This window comes from Eleutherodactylus coqui, chromosome 13 (assembly GCF_035609145.1).
Source record: "Eleutherodactylus coqui strain aEleCoq1 chromosome 13, aEleCoq1.hap1, whole genome shotgun sequence".
NCBI lineage: Eukaryota > Metazoa > Chordata > Amphibia > Anura > Eleutherodactylidae > Eleutherodactylus > Eleutherodactylus coqui.
Window position 1 is genome coordinate 27,503,912 of NC_089849.1, and position 25,651 is coordinate 27,529,562.

The 25,651-nt window shown below is 44.7% G+C and overlaps 1 protein-coding gene across 1 annotated transcript in view; it reads left to right on the top strand.

Annotated features, from left to right (window-relative positions):
- Nucleotides 1-23,665, top strand: part of LOC136587754 (integrin beta-3-like) — a 69,251-nt gene extending 45,586 nt beyond the window's left edge. The window contains exons 11-15 of the mRNA XM_066586512.1: nt 4,564-4,786; nt 6,125-6,228; nt 6,730-6,849; nt 13,586-13,752; nt 18,049-23,665. Coding sequence (XP_066442609.1) covers nt 4,564-4,786; nt 6,125-6,228; nt 6,730-6,849; nt 13,586-13,752; nt 18,049-18,120 — 686 coding nt within the window. The 3' untranslated portion in view covers nt 18,121-23,665. The remainder of the gene's footprint in view (nt 1-4,563; nt 4,787-6,124; nt 6,229-6,729; nt 6,850-13,585; nt 13,753-18,048) is intronic.
- The last annotated feature ends 1,986 nt before the right edge of the window (nt 23,666-25,651 follow it).

The following is a 25,651-nucleotide window of genomic DNA, read 5'->3' on the forward strand; positions in this document are numbered from 1 at the left end:
GCAATGTACAATCACAATAAATAAATATTAACGTTAACATACTGTGCGCTAACACTTAGCTATTAAGCAGGCAAATATATAGGTTAATGTTAGGATACCTGGTGTTCTAGGCCAGTGAAGGGGTAAATGCCAAAATCTTTGGTTGTCTATGGCAGTGAATGGGGTTACTGTCAATATACCTGTTGATCTAAAGAAGTGAAATGGTTACTGTCAATATTTCCGGAGGTCTAAAGCTGGTCTCACACGACCGGATAGGAATTGCAGATTCCGCCTGCGTTTGCTCCGCGGTAATAGGCTGTTCAAACAAATACATTGGATTACACAATTCCGCTCCCATTAGCGGGTCGGAGTTATGTAATCTGCTCGCAGAAAATAGAACGCAGGATGTTCTGTTTTATCGTGGTTATCTGTGACATAGAGCCTATTGTGCTCTGTGGTCGCGGATGTACTCACAGCCCATACACAATTACATTACATATGGGCTGTGGATACCCACATCATCACTAAGCAATGGTGCGGGAGAAAGAGACAAACAAAATAAAAAGTTGTACTGCGCATGACCGCCTGCATTAGTACATGGTCATACGCAATACATTACGTGGTCGTACGTAGGATCAGGGCTGCGGGCCTCCACAGGCGGATTCCGTATGCGGCCATGTTGGCCCGGCCTAAGTGAGTGAAGAGAAATAATGTGAAAATCTCTAGTGGTCTTGGGAATTAACTTAATGCCAGTATATGCATTGGTCTAGGACAGTGAAGGGTTTAATTCTAGTGTCCCTGTTGGGTTTGGGTAGTGAAGGGGATCTCCGCTGAATGTAAGGATCTCCGCTAGTCTTGGGCAGTGAAGGAGTTAATATCAGAGAGTGCTGCTAGAGACTGCAGGGAGCAGCAGAGGAGAAGCAGCAGGAACACAGAGACTGAAAGAGAAAATGGGCTGTTAGGAAAGAATAGTGGGCTGTGGACTGAGGAAATAGAGATTGCCTACTGCCAGGAACCACCAAAGAGAAAGAGAACGTGCCACATCTCCAACCCAGTGGGGTATCAGAACTGTGATGAGGAACCATAGTCATCCTTGTGATCTTGGACTAGCCTGGGCTGGTGGTAGCGACGATTCCTATGCAACAAATTGTAACTGAGGCCGGCCTCACACCAGAAAATGGACTTAGTCCATTAAATAGTAAACCTGCTATAGAAAGTAAAGTTAACGCTATAGACTTTATGTAAGTTTCAGGTGCTCAAACCCGTTTAAGGACTGTGTTATATAAAGGAACTTCACATGGGTATAAGGGAACCAGCTTTCCGAAGAGACTGAGCAAGATATTAATCTCAAAAAGTGAAGAATTGCGTGTGACACCGGATAATTTATGTTTCTGATCTTCGAATTGCATTACTGATGCTGTATTGTTTCTTAGTATGCACAAAGTATTATTACTCTTAGGATTTAGTTAGCTGTATCTAGCAGTAGGGACATCTGCTGTAGGAGGTGACTGTTTATATGTTATTATATCGTCATTCGCTTATATTTGAGTATCTCCGTCTGCATCATATCCTGTATCTGCGTTGCGACACCAGCTAACCACCACACACTGGTGTAACCCGTCGCTTATCATCACACATGCCACAGCATACAAAGACGGAAATGTTTATAGATGGCGGAGCTGACCCGATCTGCTGATAACAGCGGGCGTAAAGGTCACGGTGTTATTTTACACTTTACTGGGATTGTTATTATTGTAGAGTCATGTTGGTTCTTTGTGAACAGTTCTGTATTGTATCCTACGACAGTACATAGTAGATAGCAGAAGAAGACGCAGGAGTTATACGGAGTACTAAGGGCCCTTTTACATGGAACGACCTGTGCCGTGCAGATGCCTGACTAGTCATCCCAGTGAAAATCGTTCCAATGCTTTTACACATGGACCATCATCGCTCAGCGAATGTAGGCGGACCGGACTGGGGATCACTCTGGTCCACCCACCTCCATTCACAGTAAACAGGCAGTCGCTCACAAGTGATACTGCCTGTTTACACGGGCCGGATACATTGTTCAGTTTTCTGCATAAAGAAGCGAAAAAATTAGTCATTCAGTTGGGGGGTACATTTACACTGAACGGTAATCCTTCAAATTCCCGGCAGATACAAAAATTTGAACAATATATAGGCCCGTGTAAAAGGGCTCTAAGGCCCCCTTTACACCAGCGTATGAAATGGCTAATTAGTCTAATGAGTTCCAGATGTGTTCTTTTTCCTGCACAATTGCACAGTGTTTCATGCATCTCCTAGTGCATGTCGTGCACATTTGTACATCCCCATTGACTTTTATGGGAACTTTGGGTCGCAAATGTTCTGGAAAATAGAGCATGCTGCGTTTCTTTGGGGTTTTTTGCGCGACCGAAATGCACAGAAAAAATATGCGCATGCGAACGAATGTATTGAAATCAATGGGTTCTATTCTCTGCGTATTGCTTGTGCAAATTATGTGTGCACTAGAGATGAGCGAGTATACTCACTAAGGCACATTACTCGAGCGAGGAGTGCCTTAGCCGAGTATCTCCCCGCTCGTCTCTAAAGATTCGGGGAGCGGCGGGGGAGAGCGGGGAGGAATGGAGGGGAGATCTCTCTCCCCCCGCTCCCCGCCGCAACTCACCTGTCACCCGCGCCGGCCTCCGAATCTTTAGATACGAGCGGGGAAATACTCGGCTAAGGCACTACTCATTCGAGTAATGTGCCTTAGCGAGTATACTCGCTCATCTCTAGTGTGCACATATATGCCCGTGTGAAGAGGGCCTAAGAGTAGATCTGGGGAGAGGTTATGTTACCACTTATCGGACAGAATAGACAATGCAGTAGACACTGGAGGAAGAAGGGGACTGGGCGCGCTGGACAGGAGACAGAAGAGGAGGAGGATTCTTAATTATTCTTTGCGATTCTTTGCCGCGTCTTAGTTTAATAAACGATTCTCCGCATCTCCCGTCCGCCGCGCCGAGTCACCTTCTTCCTTCAGTCACTACTGAATTGTTAGGGATGCTACCATTCTCTCTGGGAGGCTGCCAATATTCCTGCTTAGAACTATTCCTTTGGCGTGCTGCACTATTTTTTCTTGTTTTACCGAATAGACAATGGAGACATTGGGGGAGTTTTCTTATCTGGGTATAATAGACTTTGTATAGGACAAGAGTATAATTTTGGCTTCACCACAGGATACAGAAGGCGGACAGTGTGGGATACGCGGGCGGATAAACCACTGATATGGTGACTTCGCTCTTTTATAAACATTACATCTTGGCTTCTATTTGCAAAATTCAATTTATGTCTGTCATGCGGCCTCGTAGAAATGACTGTGCCGCGGCTGGAATGTCTGTCCCCCGTACACAGCTCTTACTAGTCTTACACTGGTAAAAGAGAGCGATGCAATATGTTCCACGCTGCGACTTCTGTGATCCCAATTTATGGCGTGCGCGGAGCACCATGCCATGCTTGGGTGGAGGAATCCCCTGCCTGCTCTCTGCCAGCAGAAGTACTTAGCATCAGAACAGGTATACATGTAAAGGTTGATGGCAGCACCTCCATCTTCCTCCAAATCTTATATATAGCTGTGGGATCTGATATTTGATGCAATCCTATAATATGCAGTTGTAAGTAGGGAGCACTGTCCTACTCTTCCCCTTACTTAGGCAGGCAGCTCTGAGCTTGGTAAGGGAAGGAAGGGGTTAACAAGAGGTGCGGAAAAGATGCACTAAGCTAAACCCTGTAAGGGGACCTTACCAGCAGTAGCTGATGGTCACTATGTTAGGCCCCACCTACACCGATCCGGGACCCGCCCATGAGGGGTACAGGGAGCAGGTGAAGAAGTGCCAGACATAGCATAATAGTTGCAGGCCTTAGTAAGATATAGTTAGGGTTACGTTACAGTACTGCGACAGTTGCTTTTTTCTTGAACTGTTTTCCTCAACCACATAATACCGCTCTTTTTTGGTTATTTGTTTAAAATTAGATATGAGCGAGCGTACTCGGCCACGCCCCTTTTTCGCCCGAGTACCGTGATTTTCGAGTACTTCCGTACTCGGGCGAAAAGATTCGGGGGGTGCCGTGGGTGAGTGGGGGTTGCAGCGGGGAGTGGGGGGGGGAGGGGGAGAGAGAGAGGGCTCCCCCCTGTCCCCCGCTGCTACCCCCTGCGCCGCCACGCCTCCCCCCGCCCCCTGGCGCCCCCCGAATCTTTTCACCCAAGTACTTACTCGAAACAAGTAAGTTCGCTCATCTCTATTTAAAATGTAAAAAATGTCTAATTTTGTACCTCCATCGTCTATGTTATATTCGGTAGCCTGTGTCGCAGTCCAACACCGCCTCACAGTTCCATAAGTAAACCGCTTAGCGTTAAAGGTGATTACATTCTTAGAAGACAGATGAGCCAATCAAACAAGTTACTCCAAAAGTGTGGAAGTCACACTAACTTGTGGAAGTCATTTTTTTTAAGTAGTCACATGTCTCCTCACTCGTTCCGGTATTGTACAGCCCGACCCCATGTCTGATATATCCTTATGTGTCTTGTGTTCTCCCTCCCAGGACATGGCCAGTGTAACTGCGGGGATTGTATATGCGAGTCTGACTGGACCGGAGATTACTGTAACTGCACCACCCGCACAGACATGTGTATGTCCAGCAGTGGGCTCCTCTGCAGCGGGAGAGGACAGTGTGTCTGCGGGAAGTGTGACTGCACCCAGCCAGGGTCCTACGGAGACACCTGCGAGAAATGTCCAACTTGTCCGGATGCCTGTACCTTTAAGAAGTGAGTGTTATCCCTTGCACCCTCTTGGTATACAGTTTACATAACTACTCACTATCACATTTCTCTACTTGTTATCAATGTTGCGGTATAAACATATATCCTGGCATATAACAGTCATATATTTTGGTGTACAGCAACATGTGCACCAGAATTTGCAACTTTTTGCCATTTTGCACTAGCGCTGTCACTTTCAAAAACTGGGTGGGCCATAGGCATGTGGCTGCAGCCCAGCAGATTCACTAATTTATGCTAGAAACTGGTGCAAATTATCACTCCAATTTCCACCAGCTGGTGAAGATTTCAGATTTAGCATGTGGACAGCATGACGATGTGCCAAGTGTATTAGGAGGCTTGTGCTTCTTAATACAGTTGTTGCACTTCACCCTAGCCAAAACTTTACTTAGACCCATGTAAAAAACAGCGATCGAAATAAATCTGCCCCATAAAGCTCCAAGTTAAAATTAGAGGCTGTCTACTAGGTGGAGCTCAAGAACTTACTGCATACTGTGTATACACTGAACTCAATAATATAACTGAATGCAATAAGCTCTTAAGCTCCCCCTAGTGGAGGCTGCAAATACAGAATTTTATCATTTATCCTGCATAATCCTTAAAGGGTTTTTTCCTTTTAAAGACATTTATCCCCTTATCCACAGGATAGGGAATGAATATCTGATCACTGGAGGTCTGATCACTGGGACCCAAGATGTGCACACCCCGAATACCCCATGTGAATGAAATGTATGTGGGACTACCACACCATTCACTACTATGGAATAGATAGAAATTGAAGCACTTGGCAATTCCCCTCCATCCCATAGAAGTGAATGGAGCAGTGGCCATACATATGCACTGCCACTCCAATCATATGGGGCATTTGGGTGTGCCTTTGTGAGCATTAGCGGGGCTGATCCTGTGGATAAGAGATAAATGTCTTTAATGGGAACAACCCTTTTTACTCCCCTTTTTACAAACTTCCCGCTGAAGAGTTAGAGTTCGTTCACATCAGCATTGGAGGTTCCTTTTGGAACTTAATAAACACAATGAAGTGGTGCAGCATGCTGCGCTCTTCTATCCTGTAAAATGCCAGCCGGCTGGCTGGAAACTGAGAAGACTCCATTATAGTCAATGGAGTTTATTCCACACTGTTTGGTTCTGTCATAAGAAGGATCTGTTGGGGGGATGTTGCCATTTTCCTGGTCCCCAAATGGAACAGGAAAACTGAGATCCCCTAATGCTGATGTGATCAAGACCCTGGTGTACACAGTCCTTGTCCTGAGTTACATCCTATTGATCAGTTTTATTACATGTCCCCTTATATCTACCTCTACATCTCAGGGGTTGCGTGGAATGCAAGAAGTTTGAGCGTGGTCCCTGGTTTGAGGAGGAAGCTCTGTGCAAGAGAATTTGTCGTGACGAGATTGTGTCTGTGGCCGAGCTAGGTAAGTAACACACTTGCTAAAAAGAATATGATAGTCTCAAGATGAAGCCTTACTCTATCCAGCCAGGTGTCAGGTCTATAAATCTTGGCATAAGCCAACGGTGAGCCACCCAGAAGTCAGATTCAAAAGGATGGGATTAGAAATTATGATTAGGATCTAATTTTTATTTTTGAAAAACAGCGCCACTCTTGTCCATGGGCCACAGCTGGTATTGCAGCAAAGCTCCATTTACTTGACTTTGGTTGAACGGCAATATCAGTTACAGTCTATGGACAAGAGTGACTGCAAGGAGAAAAAAGTTCTTAACTATTCTTGGCCACCCCCTTTAAGTGCGGTCCTCTTGAATTAGTTAATAATGCCTTCTGTCAGATGTCCAGGTCTCTCTGTGAAGGTCCCTTACAATGCCAGTCATGACCTGGCTTCCTAGAAGGATTGTCAGCCATTGATGAGGGTTATAGTCCTTTATTGGATAGCTCATATCTCTTCTGTTTTCGTCTTCAGTTGACAACGGGAAGGATGCGGTAAACTGCACCTATAAGGACGAGAATGACTGCGTGGTCCGGTTCCAGTACCATGAGGACTCCAGCGGGAAGTCTGTCCTGTACGTCATTAATGAAGCAGGTAATCGTGACGACTAAGTGGCGTTTCTTCATAGATCTACTTGAGAGCTTGTCCGTGACCGTCATAGAAAGGGGCCAAGAAATGATATCAAGTACTTGAATGTCCCCTCAATAGGGGCGGACCTCCTTTGGATATCTGCTTGCCATAGAATCATACGCTGACCTACAGCTGGAAGGAATCAGCGGCCTCCGCTTGTTGTTTGTGTTGCTTCCTAGCAATTAAAACAAATCATGATGTTTATAGTGGTCAGACTTTGGATGGTCGGCGCAGATCCGTGACAGCTGTTGTAAGAACCGCAATCACTTCGGCTGTAGATGCACGGCCCGGGTCCAACGAGGTTGTGTCAAGTCTATTTTTTTATTGTTTTCTATGGTCATTGATGCGTAGCTCAGACGGAGCTCAGCTGATGTATTCGGTTAGGCGGCTGTGGCTCAGGCGTGGGGCTGCAGGTTTCTCTCTGCCTATGGCTTTTGAATACATTGTATATGTTGCTGCCGTGGTATAGCCTGACCGGACAATGCGTTTTTACCCTTAATTTTGTATCACAGCTCAGCCTCATTCAAATGAATGAGGCCAAGGTGCAATACCAGACAAAGCCTACAGACAAGGGTGGCGCTGCTTGAGAAGAAAAGCAGCTATCTTTTTCTAATCTAATAAACTCTATTCAGGGGCGTATCTAAAGGCTCAGGGGCCCAGGTGCAAAAGTTCAGCTTGGAGCCCCCACCCTGTACCCATACCTAAACTGTGCTGTATTCATCTGCAAAAGAAATTTCCATACATGATCCCACCCCTTGGTGTAATCTTTCCAAACATGACTCATTTCCTGCACTACATGTAAATTTGTTTGTAGCCCCTTATGCCACTCACACACTACTTTTTACTGCTATTAGCGTGGCATCCCGAGCGCCATGCTAACTAGTACAACACCACCATTGATTTTAATGGGGCTACTCAGGACTGCTTTCGAACGTGGTATTTCTAATGCCGCGATTTTCGAGAGCTGTCTGTTCTACTTTAGCGTTTTTTAACGCACCTTCTCACGCAACACAATGATGGAGTGCAATTAAAAGCGCTGTCAGACACTGTACCATGCGCTCAAAAATACAGCTCGAAATTGCGGTAAAAATGCCACGATTTGACACGATGTGACAGTGGCCTCAGGGTGTGTTCATGTTTTTGGTATACTTTTGAACCACAGTTAAGAAAAACACATAAAAAAACTGCATGTCGTGTTAAAAGACCATATACGTTTTTAAGAAACTGCATACACTACTAAAAACTACATGTGTTTTTGATGCGCTTTTTAATTGTGGTTCAAGTGTGCAATTATATACAGTATACACAGGGAGATTTATAACTATCAGATTCCGCATGCGGGAGCCCACAGTGGAAATTGACCGTGCCCACAGCCGAGGACACTGTGGGTCTTCTGCTTACCCGTCCGGGTCTTCTATTGTCTTCACTGTGGATGTGTGCAGAAGCGCCAGCCAGTGCGCCAGCCACATGTGCAGTTGAGTTCTTTTTTTCAAACTCCTGCTTTCCCACGGAATCCGTAATCCGCAATTCATTTGCCGATGGGCTGTGGAACGAACGCTTCCATTGACTTCAATGGAAGCCATTCATGTGGGAACCGCACTGAATTGGAGCATGCTGTGATTTGTTTTCCAGACCAAAAAGATCCGCAAAACAAATCCACATGCTTTAATTCATGTGCGGACAATGGGCGGTTTGATCTGCGCAAATCTCCGCAAATCAGATATTGGGCCTTATACAAGCCATGGATAGATAGATAGATAGATAGAATGATAGATAGATAGATAGATAGATAGATAGATAGATAGATAGATAGATAGATAGATAGATAGATAGATAGATAGATAGATAGATAGATAGATAGATAGATAGATAGGTAGGTAGATAGATAGATAGATAAATAGAAGATAGATAGACATGAGAGAGATAGATAGATAGATAGATAGATAGATAGATAGATACTGAGACAGACAGACAGATAGATACAAACATACATACCCCAGCCGGACGTTTGTGTGAGAAGAACAGCAGGGCACACAGACGCTGTACAGTGTGTCAGTAGGAGCAGTAAGTTGATGACATCATCTTGCTCTGCTCTATGCCAGCCAGCCTCCCTCCTCCCTTCCTCCTGTGCTTCGGCAGGTTTCCTCTCCGGCTCGCATTGTCTGTCTCACCGCAGCAATCACACGGCCAGCAGTGCGACCAGCTGTTAATGCACTGTATGTGCATTTGTATATGGCAAAGGGTGGCTTCTGGGCCCCCTCAAGGGCCCAGTCGCGATTGCGACCCCTGTAACCCCTGACAGTATGACAGTGGCTCTATTGCTCAATAGTTATTCACATTTTCCATTGAAAGCATTCCTGAGCTTTCTGAATAAAGCTGTGTGTGTACATGAGGAATAACACAATTTCTGGCCATTATATGGCTTGCTTCCTGCATTTATCACCAGTTTGTCCCTAATGCAGGCCGTATCTCTTATTCTCATTGTTCCAGCATAAATAACAGCATCATGGAGGACATTACACAGCGAAACTGAGCAGTGTAGGTGCAACTTTAGTAGCTATGAGACCGAAACGGTCTTGTGTTTTGTCTTTGTGAGCCTCTCTGCCTCTGTCGCTCTCCTGCAGATCCTTCTCCTCTTCATAGACTTCTATGGGCAGCATGAGACAGTCCTTCCTTCACTTCCTATAACCCATCTCCATGCTTCTGTTACTAGAGGCGGACTGCAAATAACAGCTAGTGGACAGCAAATTACAAGGAAGAGAGAGCCCTAGTGATCAGTAATTTAGAGGGTTTTTCAGCACCCCCCTACCTTACATAATTTCATGTAAATAAACAGATTTGCACTTTTGCTAGTTATTACATAAGTACAAGTTTGTTGAAAAGCTGGTCACCATTTAAGAACATTGGAGAGCCATGTGACAACTCAACGTGTCAGAATAAATCTCTGAGCTAAGAAAAAACATACTTATCATCCCTTAAGGATGACCTATCTGCTCCTCTGACATGTCTGTTATAATAAATACTTGTATTCCACATGTAACACCCCAAAACACTTACAGTGTGTATGGCCAGAGGCCAAGTCCTTGTCACGGTGACGCCACACTCCAGTTGGACACTCTGGAGGATATGCTGCAGAAATAACGGAGACAAGTCCATTATCATTTAGTAATCTGGAAATGGCAGATTTACTAATTTGGGTAATTTGCAATGAACACAGTGAATTACAGTACTTAATGAAAATGTAGTTGGAATATAGTTGCAGCAAGCAGGTTGAGTACAATTGTATTGCTGACACTTGAACCAACGCTTTCTCTATTATCTTTACTGAAGATTAACAAATAAGACAATTTCCCCACTAGTAGATTTGACTGAAAATATGATTTAGATTAACTGAAGAGTAATTGAAGCAGGAGGCGAAGTGATAGAAGATTGATCACAACTCTGACTTCAGCGGAAAGTTATGACTATTTTTGTAGAAGTGGATCTCGCAGAGATGCTTCTCTTCCTCTGCTGTGGGATGTCAAGGGGACGGGTATTGACCCCGTTCGACTTTGGGTAAAAAACGTGCTGAACTCCTTGCTTTCTCTGTCTGACGTCCTCCTTCTTTCTGACTCTGACGACAACCCCCTAACTGCCCATTGTCTCCTCCTCATATCACTTCTCTCTCTACCCGCCCACTTGCACTGGGACTTGCATGTTTGTTTCCCGCCCTTGGGGCTCTGCACCATTGAGATTAAACCTGACTGTCAGCCAATCAGATGGCAGCTGACATCAGGGATGAGCTCGTTACTTAGAGCAGAAAGGGAGATGCAGGGTCTCTCCCACAGACGGCACCTTCTGTATCCAAGGATGGCATACGGACAGGTAAGACAGGACAGGTGTGCTGTGTGTGTTCTGTAGTGCCCGCTGGGACACTACACACATGAAATAGCAAGTTTGAATCATCTTTTCTTAGGATTCTGTAATGTGGTGTTCCCCTATTATTCCTCCTGGAAATGCATGATAAATCGACAACTCGGTACTACCATTCCTTTCATCAGTAGGGCATGTCCTTGCGCAGTCTAATCATTGCAGTGTCAGACTGTGTCGGGACACAACCACTTGATATGAGAGATAGTAACACCACACAGTCAGTTTAATCATGCATTTCCAGGAGGAATAACAGAGGAATGACACAATTTAAAGTAAGATGTTGTATAAGTATTTTGCAAATTGCAGATTTTGGCACATTTACTGCATTCTCAGGAAAGTGGCATTTTTCCATGTTTGAAGCTAAGAAGAGCTCCATCATGGCTCTCTTTACAAGCGATCTCCAGGCAGAGTACACGGACGGCCAGCCATATGTAATATCCAGCTTGTAGGTGAATCTGGTGACGGTAGAAAGGATTTTCTGCCTGAACATTATTAAAGTTCCCTCCTTCTGCCGCGATGCGTAACGTCTCCCAGATGCCGGGAGGGAGGGGCGTGAGAAAAACATCAACTTTACAGGGTGCTTCCAGACCCTCTAATCAGCTGTCATATATTACACAGCGCAAAATGCAGAAACGGCGATCTTAACTCTTTGGCAGCTGGTATGAATTGTCCCTAAAGTGGGATCTGTTCTAGTTTGCATATAGACATTGGTAAGGCTGAAGATTCCCCTCCTTCCCTCCTTCCCAACCACTATGAATGAAATGCTGGAAGGGTGGACTCTAGTATAGTTAAAGGACTTCTCCGGGCATTAACACTGATTGCCTATCTTAAAAAAGTTTTCCCACTAAAGATAGGAGAAAAATGTCTGATCACTGAGGTCCGACCACTGGGACCCCCAGTGATCCCAAAACCGGTGCAACAGATTACTCCATGTGAAGGATGCAGCCTTCTGTGGGATGCAGGGAGGTTGTTGAGTGCATTGATCTTTCCTGCCCCATTAAACTGAATAGAGACTGCCGATCCATTCACAAGGGGATTCGGGTTTGCCAGACTTAATATCGCAGGGGGTCCAGTAGTTGGAAAGGGCATAAATGTCTTTAATTGGAAAACCGCTTTTAGACCTTATTCATACGGACGTTGCGCTTTTCTGCATCGCATCTGGAAAACACATGAACGAGAAAATTTGCGTTTTCTCATCGATTCACTTGACCAGGTGTGCTGTCCATACACTGCAGCCCGGAATTCCGTTCGGGTGGCATAAATCTTTGAAAATTCTTGTAATGGCTCCATAGAGCCAGCTGACATGTTTAAGCAGTACTAGCTGCTGCTAAACGCCTTCCCGCTCCTTAAACCGGCAGCTGTCATAGAAACCTATGGGAGCCGCCAGCTGATCGGGGCCGAAAGATAGGGCAAGACCTACCTTTTCTGGCCGCGTCAAAACATCGGCTGGCATATTCGGCTGCCAATGTCCTATCTTGGCCTGACGTTTTTACGAGGCTAATAATCGGCCATCTGAATGAATGCACTGAATCCATTGCTTCCGATGGTAATGATTTTTTATTGAGCCAATAGAGATGAGCGAGCACCTAAATGCTGGGGTCCGCGCTATTCGAGTCGAGCTTTTCGGAAAATTCGAGAGCTCTACTCGAGTAACGAACCCCATTGACTACAATGGGAGACTCGAGCATTTTTGGATGTGGAACCGGGTCCCGAGCTTTTTTTTTCTTGGTTCTCTCTCTCTCTCTCCCTCTCTCCATCTCTCCCTCTCTCTCCCACTCTCCCTGCCTCCCTCTCTCCCTGCCTCCCTCTCTCCCTCCCTCCCTCCCTCTCCCTCACTCCCTCTCTCCCTGCCTCCCTCTCCCTCCCTCTCTCCCTGCCTCCCTCTCCCTCCCTCTCTCCCTTCCTCCCTCTCCCTCCCTCTCTCCCTCTCCCCCTCTCTCCCTCTCCCAGACAAAAATTTTGCCAATGACACGCACTGCGTCGCGGCGGAGCCAAAAACTGGGGCAGGGTCGAACACAGCTTGATGCTCGTTCAAGTAACGAGCACCATACTCGAACGAGCATCAAGCTCGGCAGAGTACGTTCGCTCAACTCTACTAGCTAAATTAGTCGTGTAAAAATGCTCGTGTGAATAAGGCCTTAGCATCAGTGGATGGCCAATCTCCAGGATTCCCGCTAATTATTATCGCGAGTGAGCGCAATATAAAACTGAGAAACTGTATTGCGCTTACGTGCGAGGCGTTCTGACGGAATTGCCAAAAATAGACCATGCTGTGATTTATTTTTTTTCTCGCTCATGTGAATAAATCCATTCAAAATAATGGATTTCATATTCGCAGCCGTATAGCAAGCGGTGTAGAGGCTCAAAATAGGCAGAATATTCTGAGTGACTAGCAGAATTATAAATGCAGCTCTGGAACACAATACAGGCTATGCAACACAGAGTAGGTAATTCAATGTATTCATATAGTTTCTATTGGTTGGATTATTTTAGAGCCAATCTGTAATTAAAAAGTAAAGTCAGACCCTGTTCACACGGTGTAAGATTCTGCGCCCAAATCCATGGTGGAATCTTCCCAATTTTAGTATTCCATTAAATGCTAATCTGCACCAAATCATGATGTAGTTTCCTCACAGAAGCCTCAGCAGGCAGCTGCACATGGATTTGCCCCAATGTCTTAAAGGGTCTCTGTAGCAATGGTGTGCCTGGAAAGCGCTTGGTAACACTTTCATACGTTGCACTCCCAGGTTTCACCTCCATGGTTAATATCCCCGTTTGTTCCCCACAGAATGTCCTCAGGGTCCTGACATCCTTGTGGTCTTAATGTCAGTCATGGGAGCCATTTTGCTCATTGGACTTGTGGCGCTACTTATTTGGAAGTTGCTTATTACCATCCACGACCGGCGCGAGTTTGCCAAGTTTGAAGAGGAGAGAGCGAAGGCTAAGTGGGACACGGTAAGAACGAGAACTGTACTAATAATATCACTAGGATTGATGGTAAAGACTACAACCAGCAGCTGGTGTAAAACTACAACTCCCAGCATGGCAGCCAAAGCAGTATCATAGCTGCGGCAGCTTCATATACTGAAACAGTACAAAACCAGGTTCACATAATGTGATTGTTCTCAGTAAGAGAAACCAAGTAATCTTGTAGATATGATACCTTATAATGGCTAACAAAAATACATGATGTTACAGCAAGCTTTAGAACCAACGCAGGGTTCTTCCTCAGACATAATGGAACAAATCTAAAGACGTATTTATATTAAAACATATACACATGATCACATGGGAGGGTACAGACACGGTGAACTTAATTTGCACTAGATAAATACCAGAGACAGGACAAGAGGGGACAGATATTGTGATTAATAGCCCTTAGATAAATACCAGGGAGGGATGACCATAACGGTAAATAATTAGTGAATGTGAAAGTTTATAGTCTGTAAATTGCTGTTAGGGGGTCAACACCAGGCCAACATGTTACCTCTCCTCTGGGTTTCTCATATCTCATAATCTCCACTGGTGTATAAACTGCCCTCCGAGATTCATACTGATAGTATCAAAGATGAGAAACCCAGAGCAGTAATTAAGTTCACCATGTCTGTCCCTCCCATGTGATCATGTGTATATGTTTTAATATAATTATGTCTTTAGATCTGCTACATTATGCCTGAGAAAGAACCCTACATAGGTTTGAAAGCTTGCAACGTCATCAAGTGTTTTTGCTAGCCATTAAAAGGTATCATATCTACAAGATTACTTGGCTTCGATTACTGAGAACAATCACACTTTGCTCTAGTGGCTAACACGGTACTAAACTTGTCAGGTTCACATAGTAATGTATGATGTGATGTACTTTTGCCAAGGCTCTTGGGGCACCAAATGCACATTTTCTGATGAGAGAACTCTCATCAGTGGGTTAATACATGAGGTCAGGCCCGGCCCTTGGGGTATACAAGCTTCCTGCCATTGTTGGACATTTCCTTTATAGTTCTATTACTGCCTCTCTGGGATCATTTAGTGAGTATTTTTCTAGGGAAAGTTTTCAGAAAGTAGTAAAGAAGTTGGAGAATGTACACATATTTCTTTATGGTCATCGAAGCTGCTGGATCTATTACTTATATCATTAGTAGGGTAATTAGATTGGCATCTGTAAAAACATAATACTGGTGCCCTCTCTGCTTTCCTGGAGGTGCCAAATCATTAGAGCCAATTCACACGGCAACAGATTACACCCCTTCCATGTGAATTAAATTGAAAAGGTAAAATCTGCAACAAAGTCAGCAGCAAATCAGCAACATATGAACAGACCCGTACAGAAATGCCAGTAGTCCTAGAGCACAACACTAAGGCCTCATATCCACAGGCATAGTTGAATTGCAAACCATCCGCAGTTCAATATGCCCCATAGACAATCATTGGGCACGGATTGCACACACGGGCAAAAAAAAGCAGTATGCTCCATTTTCTGCAGATTCCCACATGGACGGCTTCCATTGAAGTCAATGGAAGCTGTCCGATCCGCGGCACAGACGCAGCTGACACTTTGTCCGTGCCGCTGACCCACGGGAAAGCTAAAGTTTTTTTCTAAAAAAGCACACCGCCAGCATGTCTGGACGCATTGGGCCGTGCAGAAGAAAGAAGATCCAGCCACAACGAAAAAGATCCGGACAGCAGCCGGACAGGTGAGAAAATGTCTTTTTAGGCCTCATGGCTGCGGGCACGGGTGGAAACCACTGCGGGTTTCCACACTTGGAAACTGTGCATGCCTGTGGACATGAGGCCTTAGGGACTTTGCACACAGACTGGAATAGGCCGCACGCCGCAGTAAATTCTGCACTAAAATCCACGGGCTTCCTGCAGATTTTGATGCGGAATTAAAAATGGCTTAACACCTGCCTGCAATTCTGCATCACAATCCGCAGTCAGACCTGCAGATGTTGGTGTGGGATTCTGCAGCTATGAAGTTGGCTGCGTCTTGTGGTGTAATTCCCTCCCCTGTGGAAGGTCCCTAAAGGAGCTCTTGGTGTAGAAAACCCATTTTCAAATACCCTTAGTAAGAAATTGATTTAAATGGGGTTTCTGGCACTAAAATAAATTATAGGCAAGGAGTGGTATAAAAGAAGTAAAGTATGCTCACCTCCTTCAGTGCTACCCTCCAGCACAGGAGCCTGGTCCCAGAAGAACCTATGGCATTGATTCGGCGCACAACTGCTCAGCCAATCACAGACTTCAGTGGTGATTCTCCATTGACCAACATATGACTGCTGAAGCCTGTGATTGGCTGAGTGGTCACTTGCAGAATGTGACCACCAGAGAGCTTCTCCAGGATCAGGCATGTGCTGAATGGAGACACAGAAGGATAGAATATGCTTCATTTCTTTATTTTAAACACTTTTCCTTGCTGCTAAAATTTTTTTAGACTTGGAGAACAACAAGCAGCTCAAGAATCACATGCAAAAGCTTTAATATGCAAGACAATAGTAGTAAAAACCATACATAGGTCTGAAACCCTACGTGTTTCGAGCAATAGCTCTTATTCATGTCACATTATACACAACAGGAATACAAGATGTCATGAATAAGATATTAAATTAAAAGAGAAACGGTGCTCCATGGTACAAATGAGATGATAACAGAGAGCAGTAGTGACAAATAGAATATTAATACCTGGGTTGGGAAAAGGCCAGATGAGGATGCTGTTCTAGCATTAAAACATGCAGCCTGGAATTTTCTACTCCTTAGGGCTTCACCAGCTGGCTGAGTCTTCTCAACGTTTTTCGGATGTGAGAATCACATCGGAACGTGACCAATGATTTAATGGTTTTGTTTTCACTAGTATGATTCTCATGCAATATTACTACACCCGAGGAAACATAGGACTTCATGGGTTTTTTTGCTCGTGCTCAATAGCACGATGTTTGAACTGTCCGAAAAAAGACCTTTGACAGGTTAATGCGCTGAGACGCTCCGTAGCTGCGAGCATATTTGCACATGCGCCCGTCTGAAGAAGCTCTTACCTGGCTCGGTTGTGACAAATCCCCCATGTTCAGTGCCTGATCTTCTTAAAAATAAGAGCTATCACTCGAAACAATACAAAAGGGGAAAAACATAAAAACCAGCTGACCAACCATTCCCACCGAAGGAACAGAGCGCGGACACGCTTCACCAGGCTCAGCAAACTAACGGAATGCTGTTTTGATCATGTGGCTCTAATTGGTGCCATGTGATGATATCCGCGGGTTTTAAATAAACTATTTTATTTGCCATGACTAAGGGCGCTAGATGGCGCCGGAAATGCGTGAGAGGTTTAGTGCATCTTCTGTTTTATGGTCATTTTTGGGTCTACATGACCTACTTTTTTAGAAGCATGCTAAAATAAAGCTCAGTGTTTTTAACAATCTTCCCATTGGACGAGCCGGACCCCCTTTTTTGCCTTTTTCCTATCACTCAACACACATAGCCAATTTTTGGACCTTCATATGGTTTTTACTCCTGTTGCATAATAAATCTTTTTCATGTAATTCTGGACATGCTGGACTTTCTCCAAGCCTATAGAGTCAACCTGTTTCCGTGCACAGAGGTCACATTCCAGTGTTCATGCAGGTGAGCTGACACCCTCCTGCTAAAATGTTCTTAGTCCCATCAAACCGCTTTAATAGAAGAGCGTCCCTGCCTCAGGAATCTCATCTACCAATCAGATTAGAAGGCAAAGAGTGTCTCATTTTGGAGGACCCTATGTGTCCTTACATTGCATGGACAGTCCATAGATTTGCATGAGAACTGTGTAATACCCAATTATTCCTGCGGAGGCGCTGCAGATGACTTGAACACTAAGTGCCCTTTTACACAGAACGATTATCATTAAGATTCTCGCTGGATTGCACAGAAATTATTATCACTGCGCCCAACAATCATCCCATGTAAACGGCCCTTGCTGCCAGATTCTACCACAAATCACAGCTAATCCCTTGGGGGTCACATATTTGTAGATTAGCTCCTTGTTGATAGGGCGTGTCTCTACATAGTCCAATACTCTCCATTCAGTGCTGACTGTGGAGACACACCCCTTTGATAGAGGGAATGCTAACACCCATCCCTTTCCAGGAGGAATAACAGAGGAACAGCAGGATGCAGATTTATAATAACCAATGCTTCAGAATTGTTATTTCATGGAAGGGCGACCGATTGTCATCCAGTGCTAAACCCAGGAATTGTACCACATCACTAACACTTTTCTTGTTTCAGGCGCACAACCCGCTGTACAAAGGCGCCACTTCTACCTTCACCAACATAACGTATCGTGGGAACTCGGAGTGATTCAAGTCCCTGAAGAAACAACGGACTATTCAGTAAAAGGACAAGAGGTGCTGCTATGACGCCCCTCACCTGCCCCTGCTGCTGCGGAGCTAGTGACGCCATCAGGTGCTCCTCAGCGCCAGTTCTAAAAAAAATTTGCTTCACAAGGAGCTTCGGGGCTTTGCTTGAGCTGAACACCCCTGAACAGATCTGATTGTGTCCATCGGTCAGAGGCCTGGACTAGCTGACGCTTCGCGGCTCTCAGCACCGCCAATTATTTGCTCCAACACGATCAGAAGATTAAATTGTCTTTGTCCTCAAAAATCCTACCGGTATCTCAGGAATGTTGACCCTGCAGCGCACGGCAGACCCCCCTTCTCAAACATGATGGAACTGGTTTGCTCACCACCCCGCAGGACGTATCGGTACCTAAGAAGATGGAAAACGTTGGCCTTTATATCTGAGTTGAAGGAAAACTTGGTGCAAGATCCATTGTGATGGCATACAGAAATGTAAAAAATTATTTTTATTTAAGGTGGTATTTCTCCCTATTTAAGGTGGAACAATGCTTGAGACATGCACTTGATGTAGTGAACATTAACAACTACCCCAAATCACTGACTGTAGACCCCAGGGGGAGAAATTAAGTCTCTGACTACTTTATAGACTCATTTTCCTTGGTGTTTTAGGGTCTATATTTCTTTCTTGCCTTCGGTACAGGCCTTAAAGGGCAACAGTCGTATTTACAGACTTAGTATATAGTGTTATAACATAAAGAGAACCAGTAGTGTGACCTCCCGTCATCTTACAGTCATTGATACTGTGATGGTCAGCCCAAAAGTTAATTTTTAAGATACCGTTTTAATTTTATGTAGAACAATAGGTCTTAAAACAATGATGAACTGTGTTCTGTGAAAAGTTGCTCAGGTTTTTTTTTTATAAATATCACAACTCTGTTCTTTACTGTAAATGAATACCTCCCTAGTAATGGTGTCCGCCGGGTAGTGGTGAGCAGGGAGTTGTACTTTTGAGTGTATTTCCTATCTTTATACTGCCACCCGGTGGACAATTTATAAAATTGCAGATGCTCTTTTATTTTCTTTCTACATGGAGTATTTGTAACGGGTTTTGACTATGACCTTAAAATATGCTGTATCTAGCTGTAAATTATATGTCCTAGTCGGATTTAATCCAGTAGCGTATACAGAGCTGAAGCACGTTAATAGGGTCCATCTCCAATCCAGAGGATGAGTTTATGGTTGTTAAGTTATCAACAGTCAAACCTTTTTAAAGACTATGGACACGTTTAAGGCATTTATTTGGGGCTGACAAGCATTTTTGCAATAGGATTACATTATAAATTTTGCCCTGTTTGTCTTCTGCAGCTTCTACATATCACTGTATATAGACACTGCAGCCGATGTCTCAGTAGGAGATCCGTCAGTGAGGCTGGACTGACAGTTTAGTTTATCAGCTCCTATCTCTTCTCTCCAGCACCTTCTTATCTGCTAGTTTATGGCCACAACAGAGATAAATGTTGTCATAGATTAGCTGATAAGAAGGTGCAGGATAGGAGAGAGCACATGAAAACTAAGCCATCGGTCCGGCCTCACTGACGGATCTCCTACTGAGACTCAGACTGCAGTGTCTGTATACAGCGCTATGTAGAATCTGCAGAAAGACAAACCATACAACATTTGTAATTAAATCCTATTGCAAAATGGATCGCCAGCCCCAAATACAGGGTGAATTAGGTGAGGGCTCATTTAGACAAGCAAAAATTCTCACAAGCAAAAAACGGAAAATTGAACTAATTGATTTCAAAGGGTTCATTCTCATTTTTTTTTGCACGCAGTCTTCACGGGTGAAAAAAAATAGGACCTGCTCTATTTCTTGCACATTTACGCACCAAAGAGGCCATAGAGGTTTATACGAAATGCGCAACTATGTACGTGCGGGTATATGTAAAACGCTGCGCCTATCTGCGAACACCGGCACCTCGTTTGACTTAATAGCCATTTAAATCAGGGCAGCGTGATTCCCCCGCCCATGTGACCTAGCGGTGCCTGTACAAATACAGTATTTGGACAGGCTAGCCGCAAAGTACACTCGTTTGCTGCTCAAAAAAGTTGCACAGGGTCGAGCGTATTTTGTAGTATGCTCATGTGTCTATGCCCATACATGAATGTCAGTCTAGTGGTAGCCAAAAGAGTGAATGGGGGCCTATGGATGCATTTTAAACACTCTTCATCTTGCCATTAAAATGACATAAACTGCAATGGACGCCATTATAAGTTGATGGAACGTATTTTGCAAAGGGTTGTGGCTTCCATTATGTACAGAAACTGTAGTGCATGTGTGAACGGAGCCTAAATTAGGACCTATAGCATGCCATTATAAGGATATAGCAGTGGTTAGAGCTGCACATGCAGAATTGACCCGCCTTTTACGTAGGCTGGTGATCAGATGAGCGATCACATTTTTCCCATCATTGCCTGGTGTAAACATGCCCAATGTTTGAATGATAAAACGCTTTTTGTCGCTCATCGCATCGTTTAAACAAGATGCGCTGCCGCCAATAACGTGAACTGATTTGTTCACAATCGTTCATACGAATCACTGCGCAATATTTGCAGCATGTAAATGTAAAATCACCGATTGCCTGCTATATCGTCAATCGGTGGTTGTTGCAGGCGATAATCTGCTTGCGTAAAGGATCCGCACTCTTGGATGACCTGCAGCTCAAACAGGGTTTAGTTGGTCCAGAAGCGCCAGCCAGGTCGGTCTTGAGGTCAGAGGCATAACTTGAAGCTCTCGGGCCCCAATGCAAAACTTGTAACAGGGCCCCCAACTATAATGCCTTACTCATAGTACTGGGTTCCCTATATGGAGGAGAGGGGCCTTATGGGCCCCCTAAGGCTCCTGGGCCCGGGTGCAACCACATCCCCTGCATCCTCTATAGTTACGCCCCTGCTTGAGGTACAGATATCCAAAAAGGCTCATCTTCACTTAACTTATGCTTAAAACGGTTTTCCAGGCAAAAACTGTTCATGACCCATCAATATAGGTCATCAATAGGTAATCCCCGGAGACTAGTCGCACGGGACCCTCTGCAATCACTGAAAGCGGAGTGGATGGGCATCATAGGAGACGGGAGCGGACGTGGCCTAACTGGCTTCACTACCATTGAAATCAATGGAAGATGAAGGCGGCTATTACACTTCCGGCACCTCCAACTCCATTGATGAGAACAGAAGTGTAATAGCCGCTTCAGCATCTGAGGATAGGTAATCAATAGTTTTTGCTCGGAAAACCCCTTTAATAGTGGCTTCAGGAACCGTTTAATGGATGCACCAGCAACAACCAGCGTAGCCTTTCTATAGGATTTCAAGATGCCATCATATAAAGAGGTTGACTAGTTGTGATATAAAGAATCTCTTTACAACCCACACTAGCAAGTTTCTGTGCCTTCTTTTCTTGGTAATTGAATAGACAGTTATGGTCAGAGCAGCCATACTTATACATTGAACCTCAATTTATAATGCACATATATATTTTTTTCAACTGCCAGCAATTTTTTGCACTATTCACTTATGTAACGTACAGAAATTTATGGCTATGATCCTGCGGTCAGCACCAGAGGCGTAACTCCTGAGCTCCAACCATGCCCAACCATCACATCCCATCCATAGTAGTGCTGTGCTGTAGTGTGGCGGAGGTGCCCCCACATGTACCAGGTGTGACTACAACCTCTGCACCCCTATAGCTGTACTGGCAGCTCTTACAGTCACCATTGTACTTCTAGGACCCAGAAACCTCTCTCGCATGTAATATTAACTAAGTGCAGGAAAGATAGGGCAAGTCCTATCTTTTCTCAGTCCCGCACAATGAGACAAAATCACACCCATGTATCAAGCCCTTATACTGATAGAGGAGCACCCAAAGGAAAGGCAGGATCTCAAAAAAGGTTCTTATGAAGCCTCCTATTCAGATAGGTGGAAGAAAAATCGTAGCATCAAAGTCTTGCACCCCAAACGTCTTACCTGCACCCCACGCCACATGCGATGACATCATTCCATGTTTATCCAAAAAAAAAACCTTAGTTATTGTATAAGGAAAAGTTCTGCAACTTTCTAACATACTTTGCATTTAAATTCCTCCCCATTTTCAACCTCTCTGCTTGCATCTGCCTGTCTAAACGCGCTGCTAACAACCTTCGCCGTGACGTCAGTGCTTGTGCAGTCGTTTAGCTGACAGTTAAAAAAAATGTCTCCATTCACCGATAGCAATCAGAGATCTTTAAAATGGTAAGAAATTGAAACACCAAGCGTCAGATTTATTTAGACCAGCGTTCTATATGCCAGTCCAAGCAAACATTGCCCCGGCACAAGTCTATTACAGGGGGTTTCCAGGTCTCTGATATGGCCCCTTTCCTAAGATGAGGTCAACAATATGTGTCTTTACTTATGAATATCTGATTGGTGGGGATGCATTGCTTGGGACTACTTCCAATCAGCTGTTTGAAGAGGCCGCGTACATTTCTTAACGGCTATGCCTGGTATAGCAACCCAGTCCCATTGACTTGAATGGGACTGAGCTGCCCTCAAGCTATGTGATGAATGAACGTGACGTCACATGCCTGGGAAGAGGGCGCAGCGCTCACCAAGGGGCTACCGTCTCTTCAAACAGCTGATCGGTCAAACAGACCCCACTGATCAAATACGGATGACTTGTTGTAAGACTAGGTCATCAGTATTGGCGTCTTTAATACATCTTCAGGCTGTCCTGGCGCCATTCTGTACCTGCCATCCATCTGCTTTGCTGCCGCTTGCTGGTAGTCGCTCATCTGCGCCGTACAATACTTTGCAGCACCATAATGTGGTTACTACTGAAGATATTTATGGATTGTGCCCCGGCCCTAAAACCGGGCATAGTGATGGCATTGATGGGTGAGGACGAATAGGAAAGTCAAGAAATAGAGGCATCCATTAATTAGGAGAGACAACACCATAAAGTGTAAGGGCCTCCGATAGACTCTTCAGGCCCTTCAAAAATAAATCTTGGGGTTTCCAAATCGCATTCGTCTTATGAGTTGAAACAGAACAAATAATTTAATTGGTCCTAAACTCAAGTAAAAGCCAACCATATAAAGTCTATATCGAGATGGAAAACGGGTCCATGTGAAAAGCCTCACCAACTAATGTTGATTCTCATCTATGTGCAAGTGACGTATGAATGTAGCCGAGTTACACTTATCATTTAAAGAAGATGTCTGGAAACACAAAAAAAACTTTTCTTTTTCTAAAAAACAGCGCCCTCTCATCTGTAGGTGGTGCGTGGTATTGCAGCTGACTCATTCAACTGAAATTGGTTGAGCTGCAATAAGACACACAGCCTATGGACAAGAGGGGGCGCTATTTTGGAGGTTAAAAATGGACTCTTATTCCAATTTCAGACATTAATAGTGAACTGTCAGACAGTCGGATGGTTGGGGTGTTACATTCTGTTTGTAAGATGCTTCTCTCACACAATGACACTGTTACGAGTAAAACAATTCACAGTAAGAGTAATTGTCCTTGTCTGATTATTAAAACGATTCATCTACATTTATGGGAGTGAAATGTTTGGAGATGGGAATGTAATTTAGGTCGCCTGTCCTCAGTCTCCCAGAATAGAGACCACTGGGGTACGGGTCCCAGAGAAACTCATGCATGGCTGCTGTTAAAGAGGTCTTCTGGGCAAATCCTATTGATGATCTATCCTTGGGATAGGTCATCAATAGCTTATTGCTGAAGGCCCACTGTTTGGGATCCACAGCAATCAGTTGATCGCCTAGCCCACTGTCAGTGGAGAGGGGCTGGACGTCGTCATAGGGGTCGGAAGCATGATAGGGGACTTCACTTGCATTGAAATCAATGGAAGCACTGCCTCCTATTACACTTCCGCCTTTGACCCTGGTATAGGAGCTGGAAGTACGGGATGCATAATAGGCTTCAGCTCTCACTGATTAGTGAAGCCCTCTCTGATGCTTCCACCTATGAGCCCGATGAGGAGTCTGGCTCTGTTGCACTGATGATGTTGCAGGTGATGCTCCTGAACGGTCAGTGCTTATGCAGTCGTGGTGGGTCCCCATTGATCTGATATTGATGGCCTATCCCGAGGATAGGTCATCAATAAGATTTGCACTAAAAAAAACATTTAAAGAGGCTTTCTGAGGCTAAAACGTCATCAATAAGTTTTGTGCTGTAAACCCCTTTCAGGGGTTTTCTGAAACTAAGAGAATTACCAAAAATGTCCAAGGCATTACATATACCATGGAGCACAGTGAAGATGGGCAGCAAGAAGTGGAGGAAATTTGGCACAACAGTCACATTAAAAAGAACTGGACATCACTCAAAAATTAATGAAAGGTACCAGATGATTGATGATGGGTCCATGTCTGATTCTGCCAAGAGGTCTACAGCAACATTAAAGGAGCTGCAGGAGTTTCTGGCAAGTCCTGGTTGTTTAGTGCATGTGACAACCATCTCCCGTATATGTTTGGGCTTTGGGATAGTTGGGCAAGACGAAAGCCTTTTCTAACAAAGAAAAACCTCCAAGCCCGGCTATGTTTTACCACAACCTCCATCAAGTCTGCCAGCAGTCTGTGGAGAACGCATTATATCTGATGGGATGGAGGGGGAACTTGTTGGCCAAAATTCCAAAAGGTATGTTTGGTGCAAATGTAGTAGCCCAGACATATAGGCATTTTAGAAGGTCTTTTATATTTGTCTTATGCCTCTGCATTGTCTGCAACTTCCGTGTGCAAGTATGTATGGTGCACCTCTGCAGCACTGAAAGAGTTAATGTCTGCATGAGCCATCTCTGTCTGGAAATCTATCCTTTTTGTGCTGTGAGTCTGTGGTCACCTGACCATGCTTGATATTATTGTTTGCAGAGTGTGAGTGCAAGTCAGTCAGTGAGTGAGTGGAGTGGTTGTTGAAGAGAGCGGTCTGCAAGGTGACTGGTCTGTGTCTAGTCTGTCTGCAAGTAGTCTGGCCAGCGCTACTAGGAATGGAGGAGAAGGAAGGTTATTCATCCTGTGTTCTGCCTCCCTGTCTTCCCATTAATTCTATCTATAGCCGTCCTGTATTGGACTTGTGTACTTTGGAACTGTTAAATCTTGAATTAAAAGTAAAACAACATTGCTGACCTTTTCCGGCTCTCTTTTTTAAATACTACTCTGTGTGTGGACCATCATTTTACCATCCAGCTTCACCGCAGAGGAAGGAGCGTTGGCGTCACCCGTGACAATCCAGCAGAAGAAACCAGGTAACCAAGTCCCTGGTTGCCCCCACTTTAATAGCCTGCCTGAGGCTCTGCTGGACAGCCCCTGGCTATATTCCGGGTGGGAGATGATAGAGCCACTGTGACAAGGGCCTACCACCAATCCCCACTGTCTCCTAGGCTAGGGCCCGCTCCTCGGATGCTGTACAAAGCCAACACTGCGCATCACCAGAAGACCACCAGACCCGCAGTGAAGATGGTGGAGGCAGCCTTATGTGTGGGGCTG